This window comes from Budorcas taxicolor, chromosome 20 (assembly GCF_023091745.1).
Source record: "Budorcas taxicolor isolate Tak-1 chromosome 20, Takin1.1, whole genome shotgun sequence".
Classification (NCBI taxonomy): Eukaryota; Metazoa; Chordata; class Mammalia; order Artiodactyla; family Bovidae; genus Budorcas; species Budorcas taxicolor.
Genome location: NC_068929.1, coordinates 21,956,337 through 21,974,112, shown reverse-complemented (window position 1 = coordinate 21,974,112; position 17,776 = coordinate 21,956,337). Strand labels below are relative to the sequence as shown.

General features: G+C 35.8%; 1 protein-coding gene across 2 annotated transcripts in view; it reads right to left on the bottom strand.

The window, feature by feature from the left end:
• ERCC8 (ERCC excision repair 8, CSA ubiquitin ligase complex subunit) overlaps window positions 1-17,776 on the bottom strand; it is a 49,674-nt gene that overhangs the window by 22,224 nt on the left and 9,674 nt on the right. Inside the window, exons 3-7 of one of the 2 annotated variants that reach the window (XM_052658968.1) lie at window positions 13,941-14,042; window positions 8,976-9,099; window positions 5,452-5,533; window positions 3,549-3,617; window positions 2,321-2,387 (exon numbers count right to left, since the gene is read on the bottom strand). In XM_052658968.1, the coding sequence (XP_052514928.1) occupies window positions 2,321-2,387; window positions 3,549-3,617; window positions 5,452-5,533; window positions 8,976-9,099; window positions 13,941-14,042 (444 nt within the window). The remainder of the gene's footprint in view (window positions 1-2,320; window positions 2,388-3,548; window positions 3,618-5,451; window positions 5,534-8,975; window positions 9,100-13,940; window positions 14,043-17,776) is intronic. The other variant, XM_052658969.1, reaches the window with a different exon arrangement.

Sequence of the window (17,776 nt, the reverse complement as noted above, 5' to 3'; positions counted from 1 at the left end):
AGAGTTATTTGTATTTTACTTCAAGTGAAAATAAAAAGGTAGAACCATGATCATAAATCAATTTCAGCTTATAAACTACTCCTAAGGAAAACATAAATCAGTTCAAGTATGCTATCATATCCTCACAAAGCCCTTAATAATATCTTAACCCATTGGGTCTATCTAGGCCATTTTAATCAAGAAGAGCATTACACTGCATTTTATAAGCCTATTTCTCATTTAAAAATCTTTTAAAATGTATATATACAGGGTTTATCTCTTTCTATAACTTTGATTCTTTTCACAGATCACAAGCAAACCTAGCAAACTGGAATGGCCGGCAAAAAGTTAGTGTTTCCCATTCTCAATTTGGTTTTCTTTCTTTTCAGTAGGGGAATAGGTCTGCAATGGTATGAGTCTGAAGACATAAGTCTCTTTTGAAACATTAGATTTGGACACATCTGACTCCTAACTGACTACCAGGTCCATTCCAGAACTGATTCGAATTCCTGGGGTACTCTGAGAATTGAGAGCCTCTAAATTTCCCTCTTGATTTGAGGAAAACCAAATTAGAAAAGAACAATGTAAATCCACTCTAGCATGGAACACAACCAATGCCTAGCTCCTCACCTTCAAAACTCTTTAGCAACCTCTTGTGGCTACACTGGGGCTTCCTCGGTGGCTCAGATGGTAAATAAACTGCCTGCAATGCAGATCAGGGTTCTATCCCTGGGTCGGAAAGATCCCCTGGAGAAGGGAATGGCACCCCACTCCAGTATTCTTCCCTGGAGAATTCAATTCCACAGATAAATAGAGGATTCCATGGCTGCAGTCCATGGGATCGCAAAGTTACACATGACTGAGAGACTAACACTTCAACTTTAACTTTGTGGCTACATACTAGACTTTATACTACTTCAGACATTACAAATTTCAATGTCACAATCTGTAAACTATTAACCCAAGTTTCTCTGGGGACTAAACAAACTGTGACAGAGAAGGAGGGCTAGCAGCTTTACAAAAATACAGATACATTTCTTTATAAACCTAAAAAAGTAGCTTTTCTAATAATTCTTCTGCAAAAAGTTTTATTAAAATGTCTATATCAAAATTTGATTACTACTTCCTATCCCTTCAAGTTTCAAAATTTTGTTTGACACCCATGCGTCTATCTCATTAGGTCATTGATGCCTCCTATAAGCCTTCAAGTGATTTTATTTCATTCCTTATACCCATGACTTCAACAATTTTTAGACAATTGTTAAGTTTGTGTCATTCACTGTTTTAATTTCTGGGTCACAGCACAGCTGTGAACTACACCTTCAACAGTGCACACAATACTGACCAGCAATCCTATGTGCCCCTAATCAGCTCCCTCTTCCATTCATTAAAATTGCTATTTCAAACCTTTACTACCTTCTCTGAAAAGTGATCCATGTATTTTCAATAGATGACATCAAGTTCTAAAATACAAGAAACTGGGTTTGCATTTCTTGAACTCTGCCAAAGTCACATATTTAGTTGTACTGACACTATTTCCTCCTTCCATGTAGTGTTCCCCTTCTAATGGGACCCTTGATATTATCTTTGCCTGTCTATTCAAGGTCCAATTATTCTCTCCATTTCTTATCTTCACTAATTTCTCTCCACCAATACTCTTCCCTCAGCATTCAAATATACAAGATTCTTCCTTCCAGCAAACAAAACTCCCAAACCCCATGATCCTCAAGAGTTAAGTGCTCTTGTTCTTTCTTCCCATACAGAAACTCTCAGAGATGTACCTCTGTTAAGGCATTTCTCAGGATGTCCTGCAATCACTGATTTTTCTGACTATACTCCCTCAGTAGACTATTACCTTCTTGGAGGGACTCTGCCTGCGTTACCTCTGTGTCCCTGGTACAATGCTTGGCACATGACAGGAATCATTAACTGTCAGCAAACTGAATCAACGAATGTGGATGGAAGTGATGAATCAGATTTAAAATAATTTTGGGTTAAAGAAAATGAATTAAAATGTTACTAATTTTAAATTAACAGAGTGCTACACTTTTGTATGCAAAAATGACACAACACAGCGTTTCATAGCTAGTGTTAGGAGATTTGCCTTGCTACACAGATTCGGTTGTTACCTGTTTTTAAAAGTGAGTATCTTCAAGTTGGATAGTCAGGATTAGGATTATGATGAATAGAAAGATTTTTTTTGGTAATATGAATTAAAATCTTTAACTCAATTATTTTTCAGGACTTACTTAATAGCTAAATATGTACCTAATATAAAACAATCTTTTCAAAATGCTTATCCCTAATTATTAATCTCAAACCCAAATAGCTTGCATTTTACCTTGCAGTTGCCAAGATATATTCATAACGTGGTGACCAGGAAACTGCCAATATTTCTTGTCTGTGACCTGCAGAATAACTGTATATAATGACTTGCATTTTGAAATATGCATTTTGAAATCTTTTGAAATATCAAAAGATATTTCTAACTAACTTTGCCTGCTTATGAAGAAAGCACAGACTAAATTTTAAAAGTAAACTGATATAATCATTTTTTCACATTTATAATAATCTATATTTAAATACTAATATGAAGTCTCTGGGACATTCCTCACATATGGTATTTTATTATAAAAGGCTTGGGTTTGCTTTGGAAAGAACAGCCAGAGCAAGTGAGTCTGTCTTTTTAAATATAGCTGCTAGCCTAGTAGGTTAGTCCATCAATAAATGACATAGCTCAAGCTTACTTATAAGACAAACATTTCAAAGACTAAAAATGTTTCCTAACTTTTTTTAGAAAGTTGTAGCAGAAAAAAATTATTTTAATTCATGATTATAAAAAGCATTTATATAAAATTTTTTGTCTAGAGCATAAGTGATAAGTTCATAGGACAAGTAAATTTAGCATTTTAAATTATTTCTACCTAACTATTCAAATTATATATTTTCATCAGCTTAGTGTATTTCATAGAGATTCATAATATAAAACAGATGTTATCCATCTCATGAAGTTTTCCTAATATATTTACTATGTGTTTCTCAGAGATGAATACAAACAGAATTTCTGAATTATATCCTATTTTTTTCACTGTTTGGAATTAGACAATCTAATACTGATTTAAAACAGTAGCAAAAACAGTTTAAGCTGGTAAACCTTTACCAAATTTTATTTCAATATTTTTTCTAAAATATTTTTATTGAGAAAAGAAGTACCTAAATATTAAGAACGTCTACTCAGCCAGAACAATATTAAATAATGTTCATAGAGACAGCTATACCGATGTAAGTTTCATAAGTAGTTCATTTTTTTCAATGTAGAAATAACACAATGTTTTGAGTTTGACTTTCTGTATCCTTGAAGCTTACCCTGCAGTCATTGTTCATATAAATGTCTCCTTAATAGTTTAGTTTTATAAGAATAATGCACAGAAGGATCTTTATTTCCCTGTTGACTTCTAACAACTAGCACAAAATACATCAGTCATGTCGTTTACAAAGACTGCATTGTTAGTAATGTTTCATTTTATTGAATGGTTTACTCAAAGTAGTTGTTGTTTCAAATAAAATACCCTGTAGAATGTGAGAACAGGATCCAGACTTCAAGTCACAAAGTTGTACTTTGGGTCCTCTAGTACCAACTGTAAAAACAAAAACAAAAATGGTTTAAGATCATTTAATTATAAATGATCACCAAAAGGAAATAAGAAACTACCATTATGAATCATGACATTTTCACTTGCAAAAATATAAAAATGTATGTTAATAATATACTTTAGTTTTTTATAACTAGAAAATTATTTTAGTTGTACTAAGATTACTCTATTATTCTATATTACACTATTATTATTTTTAAATATTTAACAATGAAATAATTATAGATTCACAGGAAGCTGCAAAGATAGTGCAAAGAGGCCCTATGTACCCTTCACCCAGGTTGTCCCAATGGTTATATGTTAAGTAACTATAGCACAGTATCAAAACCACGAAACGTGTACTGGTACAATGTGTGTATAATTCTACGTTATTTTATCACTTAAGTTATTTTATTTTAATAGCTTAGCTGTTCCATGTTAATAATATACTTCTAAATCACTATTAACAGATTCACAGGAACTCTGGACACAGACTGAGTGAGCCTCAAAGACGAGTTAGTGCCCAAACTCTTTACAGATGAAGTAGCTGACTGGTGCCCAGAGGTGAGGAGATTCATGCAGTGCCACAGAAATAATATCACAGGGACCTGATGCCTGATACCAGAAAAATATTTTTTCATCTTCATACATGAAAATTTTTTGTTGCATGTGCTTTCAAAAAAATGGATGTTTAATTTGAATCACATATTCTCAGAGAGAAGGAAATTATTTCTTTGTTTCATTGTACTGAATGAAAAGGCTGCCAAATTTTGTTTTCATAGGTGGGTCAGAGGTTAAAGCGTCTGCCTGGAATGCGAGAGACCCGGGTTCAATCCCTGGGTCAGGAAGACCCCCTGGAGGAGGAAATGGCAACCCACTCCAGTACTCTTGCCTGGAGAATCCCATGAAGGGAGGAGCCTGGTAGGCTACAGTCCATGGGGTCGCAAAGAGTCGGACACGTCTGAGCGACTTCACTTAGTGTTCACTTAGAATCTTTGAACTTTGGTGGTTTAAAAAAGTTCTTTAAAGTGAGAGTCACTCAGTCATGTCCAACTCTTTGCAACCCCACAGACTATACAGTCCATGGAATCCTCCAGGAAAGAATACTGGAGTGGGTAGCCTTTCCCTTCTCCAGGGAATCTGTCAAACCCAGGTCTCCCGCACTGCAGGCGGGTTCTTTATCAGCTGAGCTACCGGGGGAAAAAAAGTAATTAAGGGAACAGAAATGTGCTTTCTTTCTTTCTTAAAAACACCCCACAAGTGATACTCGTTTTCATAATTTTATTTTTACTTATTTATATATTTACTTTTTGGCTGTGCCGGGTCTTTGATGCTGTGCGGCCTTTTTCTCTACCCTCTAGACGCAGCGCGCAAGCTTCTCTTGCCGTGGCTTCTCTTGTTGTAGAGCTCTGGCTCTGGGTGCACAGGCTTCAGTGTGAGAGTTCAGCAGCTGCAGCTCCCAGGTTCCAGAGCACAGGCTCAACAGCTGTGGCACGCGTGCTTAGTTGCTCTGTGGCATGTGGGACCCTCCTGGACTAGGGATTGAACCCATGCCTCCTACACTGGCAGGCAGGTTCTATACCACTGAGCCACCAGGGAAGTCCCAGAAATGTGCTTTCTTAGTTTTCAAATCCTAGCCACTCTGAAATCTAGCATGGTGCCTGACTTGTACAATATCTGTTAAACGGAATGAATATAAATAGTAATATATATTTAAGTTTTTTTTTTTTAAGAATTGTGATCTTCATCTGGGTTAAAATGTTTATATCAAAACTAACTAGATATTAAAAGGGAAAAAGTTTTCAGTATGTTAAAAAAACAAAAGAACACAAATACAAACCTGCTACCAAACAGTGCTTGGTGGCAACCGGAGACATATGATGACTATAAACTGTTTCTTCAAAATTAAATACATCGGCAATCTGATAATCAAAAGACATTTAAAATAAGTGTAATCACAAAAGCAGCAAATTTTCTATTTACCTATTGTCACACTGTTAGTAATTTTTAAATTGTTAGCAATTTATCTTTCTCTAATAAATTCCAGAGATTAAGACAAGATAACCTCCTGGTTCACCATCTTCCTTTCTGCTCCATCCTGGAGAACTTCAGCACCTACAGAAAGGATCTAGTCAGTACTCTGCCTCTCAGTTCCATATAATCTCAGCTACCACACCCGGGATACTCTCACCACCAAAAACTGCTCCTTTGAAATCACATATTTCAGTTACATATGACCAGAATTTTATATTATTTCAGCTCCCTCCACCACCTCTAAGACACCCAAACAAAGCCCAGCAGCCCTATCAGTTCCTCCTGTCTTCACTTTTCCTCCTTCAGCTTGGATTCCAAGGTTAAATGCTTCAGTTCAAGGATATTCAACTCCTTTGCCATCATCATCTCACCTGTCAAAGCCTCAACCCTGGATGACTCAAATGTCTGCCTTCTGTGCACCTTCTTCAGGTTTAACTACACCAAAGGTCAACAAACTTTTTTAGTAAAGAGTCAGACTGAAAATATTTTAGGCTTTGAAGACCAATTACTCATTTCTGTCACTGCAGTGTCAAAGTGGCCACAGACAACAAATGAGCATGTCTGTGTTACAATAACACGTTGTTTACAAAAAAGAGTCCGTGAGAAGCCTTGGCCAAGAGCCTAGACTTGGCCTATTGGCTGCAGTTAGCTGGCCTCTGCCTCATGAAGGTGAAGAAAACCTTATAATAGGGCAGACTGCGTGCATGCTCAGTTGCTGCAGTTGTGTCTGACTCTTGGGGATCCCGTGGACTATAACCCACCAGGCTCCTCTGTCCATAGGATTTTCTAGGCAAGAATACTGGAGTGGGTTGCCACTTTCTTCTCCGGGGGACCTTCCCAACCCACAGAGAGACAGAAACCGCGCCTCTTCACTAATCATCAGAAAAATGCAAATCAAAACCACAATGAGATAACACCTCACATCTGTTAGAATATCCATTATCAAAAAGAGATAACAAGTGATGGCAAGGATATGTAGAAAAGGAAACCTCTGTGATTATTAGAGGGAATGTAAATTAGTGTAGCCATTATAGAAAATAATACAGAGATTCCTCAAAATTAGAACCATATGATCCAGTAATCCCACTTGTGGGTATATATCCAAAGGAAATGAAATCACTGTCTCAAAAGAGACAGCTGCATCCTCATGTTTTCAACAGCACTGTTTATAATAGCCAAATCATGGAAACAACCTAAGTGCCCATCAACACGGGAAGGGATAAAGAAGACCTGATATGTATACACACATGCACACACATATATGATGGAATATTATTCAGCCATGGGGAAGAATGAACGTCTGCCATTTGTGACAATACAGACAGACATTAAGGGCATTAAATACTAAGTGAAATAAGTCAAACAAAGAGGAATAAATACTGTCTATCACTCACAAACAGAAATCTTAAAAAGCCAAACTGAAAGAAACCGTGAACAAAATGGTGATTACTGGAGCTGGTGAATGGTGGGAGAAATAGAAAGATGTTGGCCAAAGAGTATAAACTTCCAGTTATAACATGAACAAGGGAAGGTAGAAGTTTCATAGGGAAGGAAACTTGAGGTAGGGAATACAACATATAAGATGTGTTCAGAAGGCAAAAGGAGATCAGTTTAGTGGCAGCACATTATTTATGTTGAAAAGAGGTAGAAGCTAAGGTTGAGAAAGTAGGAAGTGAGGTTACAGAGAACTTAGAATGCCAGGCTGAATTTAGACAATGGAATCACTCACCAAAGGTGGTTTGGGTCGAGACAGGATGAAACTGCTTTATTCTAATTAATTCTAGGGTAGAACTTACTGTGGAACTATGAGAAGAAAAATAATAAAAAGAAATCATTTAGGAGTTTATAGTAGTAGTCCAGACGGACAGTGATGGTAAGGGAAATAGAAAGGAGAAATCTGAGAGTCTGAAGGAAGACTAGCTAAGATTTGAGGACTAAATGGATATGAGGAGCCATCACATTCACTTCAATTTAGAATATATTTAGTTTGAGATGATGACACTACATTTAAGTAAGAGAGGTTCTGTATACAGGTAGAGACATATGGAACTAGAGCTCAGGGAAAGAATTAGCATGAGAAAGAAAAATAAAATTTGATCAAATAGCATAAAAGCTATTATCTACTGTATCTTCCCAGGTGGCGCTATTGGTAAAGAACCCACCTGCCAATGCAGGAGACATGAGATGTGGGCGCAATCCCTGGGTCAGGAAGATCCTCTGGAGGAAGACATGGCAACCTGCTTCAGTATTCCTGCCTGGAGAATCCCATGGACAGAGGAGCCTGGAGGGCTACAGTCCATAGGATCGCACAGAGTCAACGTGACTGAAGCAACTTAGCATGCAAGCAGGCACTGTCTACTTTACTCAGCTCTAATATTAATAACTTTCTTTTTCCTTATTTTTTTAGGTCAATAGGAGATAAATCCAATATTCTTCCCTACACCACTACACCATAGAAGTTTTTGAGTAATAAAATATATAACAGCTAATGGTGTTTATGGAGAAGGCGATGGCACCCCACTCCAGTACTCCTGCCTGGAAAATCCCATGGACGGAGGAGCCTGGTGGGCTACAGTCCATGGGGTCATGAAGAGTTGGACACGACTGAGCAATTTTACTTTCACTTTTCACTTTCATGCACTGGAGAAGGAAATGGCAACCCACTCCAGTGTTCTTGCCTGGAGAATCCCAGGGACGGGGGAGCCTGGTGGGGTGCCGTCTATGGGATCACAAAGAGTCGGACATGACTGAAGTGACTTAGCAGCAATGGTGTTTAAGTACTTACTATGCTAGGTACTGTTTCCAGGTACTTTACACATATCAACCTCTTTAATCCTCATAGTCATTCTATAGGGTACAATCATTACTCCCTTTAGAAGTTCAGATACTTGCCCAATCAATATCACATAGCTAGTTAGCAGCAGGGGCTTCCCAGGTGGCTCAGTAATAAACAATTTGGCTGCCAAGCAGGATATTCAGCTTTAATCCCTGGTTGGGAGACTGGTGGGCATTGTCCATGGGGTTGCAAAGAGTTGGACATGACTCAGTGACTAACCAGCAGCAGTCAGCAGCAGAGACAAGATATGAACTCAAGCAGTATTGCTCTCCTCAATCACTATACTGCTTTCACATCTAACATATGAAGTGAAGTCGCTCAGTCATGTCCGACTCTTTGCAACCCCATGGACTGTAGCCTACTACGTTCCTCTGTCCATGGGATTTTCCAGGCAAGAGTACTGGACATCTTAGCAAATAATCACACTAAAACTGTTTAGGACTAAATTTTCCTTCATTGTACAGAACAGCTCAGAAAAGCTTTAACGTACTTACTTGTAATGTGTTTGTATCCCATACTTTCAGAGTCTTATCAAACGAACTGGATGTGAACATGCCAGTGTCATGAGGGTACCACTGTACGGTCTCCACACTGTATTTGTGAACATCAGGATGGCTTCTACAAAACAGCAATCAAAATTTAGAGATAACTGATTTACTTGAGCTTCAAAATGGATACCATATTAACAAGTCACAGTTTTTGGAAGAATGATACAAACCTAGATTACTCGCCATGCCCTAGCTGTCTAGAGAAAGAATATGTAGGCATCTCTAGTTTTAGGTGCCCACAGTATGATGTGGAGGCCTGCTTCCTACTAAGGCTCTTAAAATGAGACTTCCTATTTCTGTATGAGAGCTTGGACGGATTAGCCAACTACACTGGACTGATTTACGGAAGAAACTGATTTCTCCTTACTGGAGGAGACACCTACTTTGGTTTTGGATTTGCTTTTCTGATCATTTTATCAGCACTATCATTTAGAATTGTTGCCTCCCATACCTCCATAGTGTCCCACACAGTACGGCTTCTGATTAAGAACCTCACTTCTACAGCAAAAGAATGTGACGGGGAGATGCCCATGGGGTTCACTACTCTTAGGTAGCCCATAGCCGACAAATGCATGTTCTGTTGAAGACTCAGTTATGACGTCAGTTACAGTACACCACCTGTGATGATGATGTGCTATCCTGAAGGACGCAGTATATGCTCTGAACTAGTGATCAACACAGTATGTGTCCTCTATTGAAACTTAATTCAAAGACACTGGATGTTTAGAAATACTTATGACAGTGGAGGGACATTTGAACACCAACTGGATACTTAATGTCATTAATTATTGTATATGTGAGACAGTGGTAGTGGTGTTATGCTTATAAAACATTTTTTATTTTTTAGAGATAAAATTATGAATGAAATGATATCTTTCTGAGATTTGCTTCAAAATAATCTTCAGAGTAGGTAGGTGGGTGGGGTAAAGATGAAATAAGATTGGTTATGACTGATAGCTGCTGAAGCTGGGTGATGGGTACATAGTTCATTAGACTACTATTTATATATATTAAATATTCATGATAATATAAAAGTAAACAGAAGACTATTGCAACCCAAAACAGATAGGACCATCATGAGTTATGATTCTTTAAGCTGAAAGTTTAGATGACAATATAGGATAAAGGGCCTCACACGTGTTGCTACTTGAAGAAATAAGAATATGAAGAAGAAAAGCTTTATATGCCATTTCTGGCCTTGAGTTAGCTGCAAAAAACAACTGCAGTTCCTATCCATATTTTCTTACTTTCTACGTCATATAAATATTTTAACTAATTTCCCCTTTCTTTCTTCTCTCTTACCTCGATTATTTTATACAGATTACCTACAAACTGAGCCTACAAGTTGCATAATCCTAATTTAAGAACACATAAAACTAGCGGAAAAATAGAGATTATCTTGAACTGGATCTGGTAACTAAATACACTTGGAATCACAGCTTTTGGGGGAAGGGAATGATTACAGTTTTGGTCAAGTAATAGATATTTGCATTAGGTTAGGATGAAACTTAACTTTTTTAAGGGAAGGGTAAGTACGGGAAGAAAGGTATATACTGATACTGGACAAATGGGTAGATTGTAGTGGATGTGTGCTCTTTTCTTGACTGAACATTCAAACTCTGCCTTTTGGGGGAAAACTCCCTTTATTGAAAGGTAGGACCTTGCCTCTTGTTACAGAAAGCAAGGACTCCAAACATGGTTCAGCAGTAAAGAATCCACCTGCAATGCAGGAGATGTGGGTTTGATCCCTGGGTAGGGAAGATTCCCTGGAGAAGGAAACGGCAACTCACTCCAGTATTCTTGTCTGGAGAATCCCATGAACAGAGAAGTCTGGTGGGCTAGTCCACGGGGTCACAAAAGACTCAGACATGACTGAGTGACTAAAACAACAACAAATAACAGAAAACAAAGAGACTCCATATATTCTCTTTCTCTTGCTCTGGGCAGCAGGGGCACAAACGTGTCCTGGGCTTAATCAATCCTGCCTGGGACTCCAAAACTCCAGCTAGTAATGCAAACCAGGGATATATTAGCAATTATTCATAGTTGTGGAGTCAAGAGTCTGTGTTGGTGGTATGCAGCAGATCCCAAACTCGTGTGGTATGACCTTGACTGTGTTCTCTTATTCTGGTTTCTCTTATTTTCTGCTCATTTTCTACATTTGTTTCTTCTACCTTCCTGCTGTTATGTGAGATATGAAATATCTTTCCAGTAAATTTCTGCTGAATATAAAGAGAACTGGTCTCTATTTGTTCCTAAGAATCTACACAGAGATTATCTAATTTCAAATAAATCTTTAATGTAGTGATCACAAATAAAAGTTCATTTATATTTTAGATTTTAAAAGAGAACAAATCAATCTCCTACTATGTGTGATATATCATTCTCCTTAACTTTTAACAAAAATTTGAGTTGAGCAATCTTTTTGGTGCTCAAGAATAAACATATTAAATAAAGCAAAAGTAACTATTAGGAAACAGTGTAAGCCACATTAATTTAGTATCAATTTTTATTGAAACTATTTTTTAAAGTCAGATTATAAAGTCTTTGGATGTAAAATGCTACTTTAACTCATTTTGTAAAGATGCTTCCTATATGTCCATTTACATTCAAAGTGATGGTTTTGAAGATAAGACTTTGAATCTAAGAAGAAAGTCATAATAAGTAAGACTGATGTCCTAAGCATTTACTTGACCTTACATAACAGAAAAGCAAATCACAGCCACTAATGGAATAATATTATATAGCATGTGGTATATATGAAGACACTATTTTACCATATAACAAATTAAACAATGCTAAAATAATAGCTAAGATAAAATAAGACAAAGATGAATTAAACTAATCAATGGCTGCCTTACACCTTAGAATTTAGATCTTCTATTGTTGCTGTTGTTTGTTTGGTGGGAGTGGAGAGAGGATAAAATGGTATAAGCCTCTTAGAACCAAGTTCCAGAGTACTTGAGGCAGCATCTTGTGTTGTACCAAGTGTATCTATAATTATACTGCTTCCCATTTATATAGTGGCTTTAAAATTTTAATGTGCTTTTTGAAGATAATATTTCAGTCTCATAGAAAACTTACAAGAATAATAGGCCACGTATAATTATCTCTAAGACGAAACAGTTTTGTCAGAGGTTCAGAGAAATAGTTTCCTTAAATCTGTATTTCCAAAGTGAAGTGTCAGAGCCAAGAAATAACCATAATTCTCCTCACAAATATTCCACGAACTTATGTATCTATACTAGCACTTTGGAAACAGCTTTAATACATAGCAGTTGTGGATATTAATGTTTTCCTCTTGAAAACATTTTTTCAACTCTTATTCTCTGTTAATTCAAGGTCTGCTTAAAATCAGATCAAATACAGGTGACAAGAAAGAATTAAGTGACCACTATGAACAAATTAAAATCGTAAAACACTTTATTAAACAGCCAAAAAATTCAAGGTAGAAACGTATGTTAAGTCAAGCAGCTCTAAGTAAGTAGGTAAGAGAAGAGGGGTGTGTGCGTGTGTGTGTTTTGTACTGGCTAGAAGCGAGTACATTATGGCTTCTAGCTATTAATCTTTTTGTTCTACTAATAGTTGAAAAAACTAATTTGTGTTTATATTTAGCTAGAAAGACTTAAATGAATCTTATGTTAAGTACTCTAAAAACTAAAATTAGTTACTGAGGTGTGCCATGTAGGTGGAGAACAAAAAGACCATAATCAAAAGTCTTAAAATAAAGTCCTTTTGAAAACTGATACCCCAGTTGTTTTGGAGAAGTCATATGTTAAAAACAGCAATATCAAAGAGACCTGAAGAGACATTTCTCCACAGAAGACATACAGATGGCGAACATGCACATGAAAAGATGCTCAAAGTCACTCATTATCAGAGAAATGCAAATCAAAACTACAAACGAGATACCACCTCACACCAGTCAGAATGGCCATCATCATGTCTACAGACAATAAATGCTGGAGAGGGTGTGGAGAAAAGGGAACACTCTTACATTGCTGGTGGGAGTGTAAACTGATACAGCCACTAAGGAAGATGGTATGGGGACTCCTTAAAAAGCTAGGAATAAAACCGCCATATGACCCAGCAACCCCACTCCTAGGCATATACCTTGAGGAAATCAAAACTGAAAAAGACACATGTACCCCAGTGTTCACTGCAGCACTATTTACAATAGCCAGAACATGGAAGCAGCCTAGATATCCATTGAGGATGAATGGATAAAGAAGCGGTAGTACATAAATACAATGGACTACTACTCAGCCATAAAAAGGAACGCATGTGAATCTGTTCCAATGACGTGGACAAAACTAGAGCCCATTATACAGAGTGAAGTAAGTCAGAAAGAGAAATATAAATATCGTATACTGACACATATATATGGAATCTGAAGAGATGTACTGATGAATTTATTTTCAGGGCAGCAATGGAGAAACAGACATAGAGAACTGACCTATGGACAAGGTGGGAGAAGAGGAGGGAGAAGGGGAGATGGATGGAGAGAGTAACACAGAAATTTACAATACAGTGTAACAGATAGCCAATGGGAATTTGCTGTATGACTCAGGGAACTCAAACAGGGTCTCTGTGACTGGCTGAAGGGTGGGGTGGAGAGAGATGGGAGGGAGGTTTGGGAGGGAGGGGACATGGGTGAATCTATGGCTGATTGTTGTTGACGTATGGCAGAAAATCACAAAATTCTGTAAAGTAATTATCCTTTAATTAAAAAATTTAAAAAAAAGAGCAATATTCGAATTTCAGTTATTACTTGCAAGAAGATGTCAAGGGATAACTATGTAAATATATCATTTGAACAATTTGCTTGAAACATTCATATTTCATGTTTTGTATTTGATGCAAAAATACTCAAATGTTTATAAATTCATGAATTACGTTTTTAATACACACCTGCCAATGGAACACACTGCTTTACACGTGTAATAAGGTTGTCTGCTGGAGTTCTCAAGATCATAAAGCACAATCACACCATCTGAACCACCTGATAACATGCTAATAATAAAAAAGTTCAAATTAATTTATCATTTATATAGTTCATTTATTTATGATTACATATTTCTGAAACTTACTGATCCACAAACTCTCAAATTTATTATGCCCATAAATACAGAGTAAATCTTCATTAGCAGACTATAATAAGCTAAAATCTTTAATTTAATATTTGTGGAAAAATAAAAATAGATAGATTTAATCTGTGATCGGTTAAAATTTACCTTCAAGATACCAAAATGAACAGGAGAAACAAGATGGCAAAAGATATTTCTCATTTCAGAAAGTAAGACATTACAAAGTCATTTTAAATGTCCCAATTATAATTGTGTTAAATGAAAATGGAATCAGACAGACCAGTTATTACTGATGGAATATTACAGATATTACTATCTGACCCTGGGCAAGTTACTTCACTTAAGCTTGTTTATTTATGAAAAGGGGAACATTTTCACCTAAATCATAAAGCTGAAATAAAGATAAATCGTACACAAAAGTCTTTTACACTGCCTGGCAAAATAAGAAAAAAAAAAAAAAATAGGACATCAGTAAGTGTTAGATTCGTTCCCTCCATTATAAACACATTTACTTCAACTCATTCAACTCTGAGCTTCTACAGTATGCTAGGCATTATGCTAATACAACTGTGAACAAGACAGGTATGATTCCTGACTCCTCAGTTTATAATCTAGTGGAGAAGACACACAGATCCATGAATTTAATCTATATATCTATATATGTAGATATGTATGAATCTACAGAAAGTATTGTTATTTGCTAATATTATTGCTCACCATCAATTCTGGTGTATCTCTCTATTCATTCTTTTTCTCTAATTTTATTCTCTGGTAGATTCTTAAGAAAGGACTAATGAGAACAATATTCCTTGAATTCTTGTATATTACTAACCATTAGTCCTTTTGTACTTGAAAATCAGTCTGGTTGGATATAAAATCCTTGACTCAGATTTTATTTCCTTGAACATCTTAAATAAGAAACTTCATTTCTTTGAGCATAAAGCTCAAAATCAAAGTCTGTGGTTACAACATGATTTTCTTCCCTTATATGTAGTAGTTTCAGATTTTGTTCATTCTCACAATGTTTCCTTCAGTCTTTATTCCATTCTCTTCCTTTGGTTTCTTCTCTGGAAACTCCTCTTATATGTATGTTGGATATTCTCTGTCTATCTTCTACATATACCTAATTCTCTTGACTCCTTTTCCTATCTCCATCTCTTTTTGATTTTTATGTTTCCTCTTGTATTTATTTGCTTCTATTTCTAAAGCATCACCTCTTGTATTTAACTTTTTTCATAATTTTTTCTTAAGTTTGATCATCTCATTTCTCAGTTTTTCTAATTATAACTTATGTTATTCTTTCATACACTGTACCTTTTAAAAATGACTTTTAGTTATTTTTAAAATATTAGGTTACAGTTCTCATCTATTTTGTGGACATATCTTTCTGGCACAAATATATTGTTTATAGGAACATTATTTATTTTATTTGTTATTAAAATAATTTTGTATGAACTCTGACCTTAATCCTATTCTTTTGCTTATTTTTATATAAAATTAATTTTCTTAAACTTTTAAAAGGGAGGCTTAGTTTGGCAATATTTAAAATTTATATCCCTAGAACATCCTCCTCCTCTTCTTTTTAAAATAAGATATTCCAAATATGGCAGCTAATTTTCAGATTTCCAAGTTCTAGTCATCTCTCCAATTTTTATCTGACTCATCTTTTTTCTTTGTTTCTATCATCACTGTACTTCTCACTTTGGATTCTATTCCAAACAGTTTCTCCTCAACATGGGAACATGGGGTTCATCTATTAGGGCATCTTTAGTTGGTTAGCTGGAGAGATTATAGGGGCTAGATTACTCCAGCCTCTTTGGGTCTTACTGCGAACCCCTTGGACATCAAGAGTACACAATCCTTTCCCAGTTTCAACTGTTGTAGTCAAACTGAATCGCTGAGCTTTCAAGTAGCTGTCAGTCACTTTGAAGTTATCAGGTCTATTAGATGCCCCATTGGTTTTTCTTACCCCACCTGGTATAGATGCTGATACCACACAGATCTTGTAGTTATCAGTGTGTTGCTCTCATTCATCCATATTTTGAGGTTTGCAGGGATATCTGATCACTCATATTTGTTATAAGTAATCATTTTTCTTTTAATTTTGCCACCTTTAGTTTCTCTGTTATTGTAGTGCAACAACATAAGGAACTTGCACCAGAAATGATCACAGTTCTTTCTTCACTGAGAAAGTCTCGCTACAAAAAAGCTACAAAAATATTCTAGCTCATCAAAACTGTGCTTAAAGACTTAATAATTTACATTCTGGTACAAGTGCCTTACCATGTTATGAACCAGTTACAAAGGATTCATGAAATAGCAGCATGTCCAACAAGCACTGATTTATAGAACTGTTTTAAGAAAAATTCAATATTGATATGTAGAACAATTAGTTAATTTAAAAGTACTTCTTCAAAGTTTTTTGTTCAAACGGTTCTATATCTGATTGATGATAGGGCAGTAAAGCTATCCTGAAGAGTTTTTTTAATTTTTAACATTAGCTTCATTACAAAATTTTGTGGGTTGGTTATTCTAATTGTGTATATCCAGTAATCTTAGTAAAGTTTAACAACTACAGCTTTTTTATTTTAGTTGAAAAAATGTTGCAGCTTGCTTGGAAACAGTTGTGAGTTATATGTGTACCATTTCTAATTCCAAAAACATTTTGCTGAACATTTGAGCTTTGTACAACACTGTTGTTTTTTTTTTAACCACAGCACATGTATTATCAATGGAAAAACAACTGTTTTCAAAATTCAACTTTTAAAGTTAATTTAAATCGTATTTATAATAAGGTCAGATGTTTCACCTTTGCTAGAGTGACTTCCAAAAGCTTTCTTTTGATTACATTAATTGGGTGGAAAATAAAACTGAACATTACTGTAATTAACTGATTTTGTAGTTGAAGTATCTAATGGCAATGATGTTACTTAACTGTAAGGTAGTTGGTAAATATGAATAAGTGTTTTCAGCAGGTTGTATGTGAGTTGATTTTTGTGAGAAAAAGAAGACCTATATTTAATTTTCCATTAAACATCCATTTTGCTTTTTATTTCTCTTTGCTGCCAAAAGGGTTTTTAATGCAAAATACAAGTCTCAGCAAACAATGAAACAGTTGTAGATTTTCACTATACAATAAAAGGGGAAACTACTATAGTAAGAATCTTGACTTTTCTGTATATGATCTGCAAAGACTCCTCGGCCTGTATTTCTCACACATATTTAATGCACATATAATCCATAACTTTCCACATTTCTCACTAACTCTCCCAACTGGTAGCCTACTGGATTCATGAACTTTACAGGTCAAACAACTGATCACTATCCCACCAGCACCCAAGACCAAAAGAAATCAGCTATCCCTTGCTGCTTATGTCAGGATTATTTTACAAGCAAATGTCCCAAAGCTGTCCTTGATTGAGAGGTAGTATGTTCAGCCTAGAAAAGGTTAGGGGAAAAAAAAAAAAGATCACATGTCATCTTTTACATTTAACCATGTGTTAAAGTTAGAATTTGTTCACTGTACATGTTTCTCATATACTAGATGAGACAATGACAGAAGCTGGAATTTAAAAAATTGAATTCTATTAAACCTATCCTGGCTTATTTTAATGCAAGTAATAATACCTCATTATAATACAATGATTTGGGGCAAATGCT